Genomic DNA, 6,233 nt, shown 5'->3' with positions numbered 1-6,233 from the left:
TTTTATCCGGGGAAATAGCTTTTTTTAGGCAAGACTAAACAGAAGTCTTAACAGAAGCTGAATTAAAAAATAGACCTACCCTGAGAAATATTAATTGGAGCAGCAGGCCTGAAAAGTGTGACAACTAGTGTTCCTTACTATTGATTGACAAAAAAGCCACGTCACACACTGCTTTATTGCTTTTCTCACGAGAGGAATAGACTATGCGGTCATGCCGTTGTGCACCTGTTGCACACGTGTCAGTGGTCGCAGGTCAGTCCTGTAAGTCTAGAGCTAGGCTACATACCAGAACGGAAGCCGCGCGTTCCTGGCTTGTGCAGTCATCGTGCGCGCGAGATTCATCAGAGGTTCGGGAAGAATGAATGAAGGTGTCATTGGAATTTTGTGGGCGGTGAAAGAGCAGGAGAGAAAGTAAGGGATATGATCTAACTTTTTTATGGTCCGCCGCGCCAGAGTCTGGAACCATATATATGGGTGGTGATGGAGAGGAGATACACAGATCATTAGGGAGCTGAGCAGGCAACACCGATTGCTTTGGGACTCTTAATTTACCATTAAAGAGAATTATCGCCCACCTCTGACAGGCAGCCTTACAGCAAAACTCACAACCGAGAGCTGAAGACACAAACTCCAGATAATAGACATGGGACTGCTGCGTGTTGAAGAGCTGGTAAGTTTTGTGGTGATGCATGCAGCGCGTTCTCGTCTTAATGTTGTTGACACACGCTAAACACATCAGGGGCTTACTTAAATTAATGGGTTGGCTAAACAGTTTGCATCTCTTTTTCTTTCTTTCTTTCTTTCTTTCTTTCTTTTTTTTTTTTTTTTTTTTTTTTTTTTTTAGTTATTAATGAAATTATGTTCAACCAACAAACTATATTGAGTTAGTTAGAAGAACTTAATAATTTGTAATTAAAAAAATGACAGCATTAAACACTTAACAGGCCTTTCCCTTTACTTTTAACATTTATTCTCCTTATCCAGTCCTGTGCAAAGCATGCTGGGAACTAGAAATCCACTATTCCCAATTTCCAAAGTTATCAAGACAATTGCATTATTAAGTTACAACTTAAATAAAAAAATTAATGTAAAACATTTCATTTAAATTACACAATATTAAGTTAATGTAATCAACATTATGTCAACAGAACTCAACAAAATAATGTTTGCAACTTAAAAAATACTGAAAAAAATAAAAGCTAATTAAAAATGTAATATATAGTTTTAATAAATATAATAATATATAACACTGCTCACAATTACAACAAGCTACAAATGTATTGTTGAAAGAAATGAAGAATATAAGAAAAAGAAATTACATTAAAGAAAGAACACAAGAGAAAGAAAGTAGAAAATGAATATGAATAAAAAGAAAATGAATAAAAACAATAAGAGAGACAGAAAAAAGTAAATGTTTGTGCTTACATATTCTTAGAGAAAGGGCAGAGATAAAGAATATATAAGAAACAGAACGTACATTAAAGAAAATAAGAGAAAGGCATAAATGAAAAAAAAGAAAGAATTGGGGGGAGGGAGTGATGTGGTTTTATTAAATATCTGTCAGCGATTAAGAAGGTTCCAGGATGTCTAGAATAAGCCAACTGCATTGGCCTGTCTTCCTATTTTAAACAACAGAAATGTGTGTAATTATTTTAGGTTCTCAAAACAGCTGAACACTCCCTTCACCCCACCCACACAATCACTAAATCAAATTACATCTACTTTAAACTACACACTTGTTCTTTCTCTGGAAGCTGTTCAATCCTTGAAAAAAAGCTGTGGTCACACTAGACCACAGATGCTTGTGCTACATTGACTTCCACTCATATGCATACAATATCCAAGACTTATGTGTATCACATCTAATCACAGGTCACCGGGAAGAGAGGTGAGGGAAAGGTGGCAGGAGGTGAGTGTGCAGAGGCGTTCGCTGCAGGAGAATATGAGACCAGCATCATTCAGGAGAAACAGGATGGTCTTCAGATTCAACAGGACCTGAATGACACCTCCCAGAAAGACATCAAACTGAATGAAGAGAAGCTCAAACTCAATGTAAGAATGAATAGGCCTACAACTTGATAAAAGAGAACATGGCTTTACATTTTCGCACAGTAGCATAATGAAAAAACATCTGTCTTTTTATTTTTCTTAGGTTGACCAGTCAGGACATTTAAAACTAGAAACTGTAGAAGACCTCTTTAACATTTTGGAGTTGAGGAAGAGGAGAAAGGAAAGGAAGATTCAAATGCTAAAGAAAATGCCAGAGCCTGATATCCTGGTAAAGAACTCTTTCCACAATATACTACAAATACTGCTATATCATTTTAAACCCCTAAAATGTACAGATTTGAGGTGTAATTATTGGCTAACATTTTTTCAGCCTGATACAGTGGACCAGGCTCTGTTCCTAAAGGCTGTCACAGAGAAAAAAATACTTGTTGTTGAGAAATATTTATCAGATGGTGGAGACCCCAATGCCTGTGATCATGTGAGTGTGTAACACAAAAACACTCACACACACATCTCACATTCTCCTTCAGTTGTGCTGCGTGTTCCAATACACATTAAACCCTTATATATATATATATATATATAGTCAAACCAAAATTTATTCAGACACCTTCAACATTTCTCACATTATCAGAGCGAAACTATTCGCTATAGTTTAGAAAATAGTAATAAAATATGACAAGAACTCAGAGTTATCAAATCAGTTGATATTTCACCAGTTTTGGCCTTCCTTCTCTTAATGTCTCACAAATGAATTAAGTTTAATAGCATACAATTAACATTTAGCATACTATATACAATAGCAATAGTAAACAATTTTGTTTAGTCTGTGGTGTAAAAAGGTCGCATTAGCAATTAAAGAAAAAAACACTTTGTCGGGTCACAAAACATGGTCGGGTCAAAGTGTCTGAATAATTTTTGGTCCCAAATTTTTATAAATGTTACTGGTAGTCCACTGTATGAAGACTTTTTGGGTATAATATGTCATAGTTTACTTTATTTTGCTATCCTCACTTACATAAATGAACTATAGTGTCCTGCACCCACTAGTAAAAAAAAGATCAAAAATGATATCTGGTGTCTGAATATTTTTTAGTTAGACTGTATATTATTATTCAGCTTTAATTTATTTTTATTTCAGCTTTAGTTTTTGTAATTTTGGTATTTTTTTATTTTTTACCTGATATATATATTTTATATTTTCCCTCTTTATTTCAATTAGTTTTTATTTTTAGTTTACAGGAACAACACTGACTCTCACTTGTTCTCTCTCTCTCAGTTTAAACGCTCAGCTCTGCATAAAGCCAGTGCACAAGGTCACACAGAGATCATGCAGAAGCTCCTGGAGAGTGGAGCATCCATGGATCAAAAAGACAAGGTAGCACAGATGGCTGATGTGACTTTTACACCACTGCTACAAGATTATTTCCTCACATTTATTTTATATTATAATTCTGAGATGCAATTTTTAAAATCATAATCATAGCTGGATGCCTCAGCTGTGCACTGGGCCTGTAGAGGTGGAAGCCTGCATGCTCTGGAGCTGCTTCTAAATAAAGGAGCCAAATTCAACACTAGAGACAAGGTAGATATAAAGCTCCTGTGAGCATATGACACCAGATGGTCTTTGGACAGTGATAATAACATCCACAAATCATTCTAATGCTTTACATGCTAAAGTTTCTGTAGCAAGCAATGATAAAGCATAATGGATCCTTCTTATGCTTAAAGTTTTCAGTTTACGCCTCTGGGTTGGCACTGTAGTTTGCACTCTTAGCACTAGGTGCACTAACTAAAACTCTTCTTGTGTATCTTCAGCTATGCAGCACTCCCCTCCATGTTGCAGTTCGGACGGGACATTACGACTGTGCTGAGCTTCTCATTCACTGTGGAGCGGATGTCAATGCTAAAGACAGGGTAAGAATTCATTTTGCACATTATTTCCATGACATTCAGAAGCTTTAAAGTGCCATTATTATGCTTTTTCAAATATTACCTTTCATGCAGTGTATAATATAGCTGTTTGTGAGTGTAAAAGGCCTGCAAAGTTTTAAAGATCAAAGTGCACAACAAATAAAGTTAATGTCTCCTAAAAGAAAGAATCGAGTCGTCAGCAATTCCAGTCTTACTTCCAGTTACAAACCTACGTAACAATGTAACACATTTGCATATATTTGCATATGGTCTTCATTGGCTAATCATGCGAATCATGTTTACTTTGACCCACCCTCAAACACTGTTGTAGCTGAGTTTGGTTTGTGTTGTTGACATGTCAATAGACGCAGTTTTTTAGCTCTCCAAATCCACTTTGCATGCACTTCCAAAGAATGAGGACTCAGGCTCGAATTGATATGGTAAAACCAACTCCATTATTACTGTTCTTATCACGATGTGTACAAGTGCTGAGGCAAATCCGGAGCTAATCTGCGTTTGGTTTCCAACACGCACTGTAAGTGGTAGACAAATCACAACAGACTGGGCTGTCTGACCAATCAGAACAGAGTAGGCTTGCGGAAAGAGACAGAATGCATTTACGAAGCATATACAATGCAACGTACTGTATATTATGAGGATGCATGTAACCCTATTGTAGGAGACCTACAAAACAAAATTAGGAACCTTTAAAATAGCATAATAGGGGCACTTTAATATGGTCATTTTAATATATAATGTTATACTGTTAGAATGTTAACATGACACTATGGCCTTGAAGAAAAGTGACTAAACTCATCTCTTCCATGAGCACTTAACCTCATTAAAAAAAAAGTGGTTGTTTTTGCCACTTTACAATGACTCACTTAATTTAGTCCTAATTTGTAAGTGTCTTTGGACAAAAGCATCTGCTAAATGACTAAATGTAAATGTACATTTAAAAAAAATAAAAAATGTAAATAGCAAATTTATAACATTAGTAATGCATTGTCCCACATGTTGCTTTCTTCTCTAATGCTAATGTTTTGTGCTTGTGTAGGATGGAGACACACCAATGCACGATGCAGTGAGGATAAATAGATTTAAAATGATAAAATTGCTGATGATGTATGGAGCCAGTCTAAATGCCAAAAACAATGTAAGTTCAATCAAGGTACATACAATCTTTACTGTATGAGTTGAAGGTTACATGGTGCCCTCTAGAGACAGATTCAGTCACTACAGGATTATGTTTAATGCCCCGATGCTGACTCTCCACAATATCAAATTTAAGAAGAAAGATATGCAAAAAAAGATGACAGTGCAAATGATGAAAGAATTATCTCATACTGTATTCCTTGGAAGTCTTAGTTGTACAAATAGATCTGTTTGAATAGGTATATTTTTAATGGATATGTCCTTAAAATGATCTGTCATTTACAGGATGGAAAGACACCAATGGAGACTCTGCTTTCATGGCAAAAAGGTGTGAAAAACATCCTGAATAACTTTAATGAAGAGGAAGCACCAAAGCCAGATGAACAACTTTTGTTTTGAATGTTTTCTATCTTTCTTTCTTTCTTTCTTTCTTTCTGAACAGTACTTTTCAATTTACGTAATGATGACGCTAATTGCTGGCAATAGAGTGTCCGAAATATTGATGAGGTTATTTGTAAATATTGTTTTCTCACTTGATTTTGAGAGAAAAAGAAGCTTGAGGGAGTGGCACAAGACATGAACATGTGTGAGTGGTTGGATGTTTGTTTGCTTGTTCAGTGTATTTATTTAATATTATTTTAATTTATTTTCTATACTTGTGACAGCATTTGAAAAATGTCCATGACCGTTTGATCTACTGGGAAAATGTCAAGACAGAATAGAGACCGAACTATACGTTTTCAGAAAAGGAACAGAATGTGAATGCTGGTCTGAGAATGTTTATTATGATGGATATTATTATTGTAATTGATTTGTGATTTTGGACTGGATTTGTGAAAGACTTGGTACCGGGTTCACGAGCATTATGAAATGTGCATTGATAAATGTGTTTTGTAATTCTTGCACTTAAATGTAATTTTGAATCATTTGAATCATATGTAAATAAAGTGTTTTGGTATGTGTCACCATGTGGTTCATTTTAAATTATATTAATTACAAAAGTATGGATAAATTTGGCATAAGCATAAACTTACTTTTGTTTATTGGGAAGTTTAACATTAATACATTTAAATACACAAACTGAAAAAGCCCATTTTAATATCCTCAAGCAGGAATTCAGGCATTTTTTAAGGTACAGTCTCAAGATCTATTAA

At 35.1% G+C, this 6,233-nt stretch overlaps 1 protein-coding gene across 1 annotated transcript; it reads left to right on the top strand.

Moving 5' to 3' along the window:
* The first annotated feature begins 342 nt into the window (after positions 1-342).
* On the top strand, positions 343-6,038 carry ankrd1a (ankyrin repeat domain 1a (cardiac muscle)). Its single transcript, XM_082142191.1, has 9 exons — positions 343-670; positions 1,873-2,052; positions 2,153-2,278; positions 2,381-2,488; positions 3,290-3,388; positions 3,497-3,595; positions 3,829-3,927; positions 4,982-5,080; positions 5,365-6,038. Exons 1-9 carry the CDS (start codon positions 644-646, stop codon positions 5,476-5,478), a joined length of 951 nt encoding a protein of 316 aa, XP_081998317.1. The 5' UTR covers positions 343-643; the 3' UTR covers positions 5,479-6,038.
* Positions 6,039-6,233: the final 195 nt, after the last annotated feature.

This window comes from Leuciscus leuciscus (assembly GCF_965113295.1).
Source record: "Leuciscus leuciscus genome assembly, chromosome: 17".
In the NCBI taxonomy this organism is placed as follows: Eukaryota; Metazoa; Chordata; class Actinopteri; order Cypriniformes; family Leuciscidae; genus Leuciscus; species Leuciscus leuciscus.
Note: the sequence above shows the minus strand (reverse complement) of the source record. Positions and strands in the feature narration are given on the sequence as shown.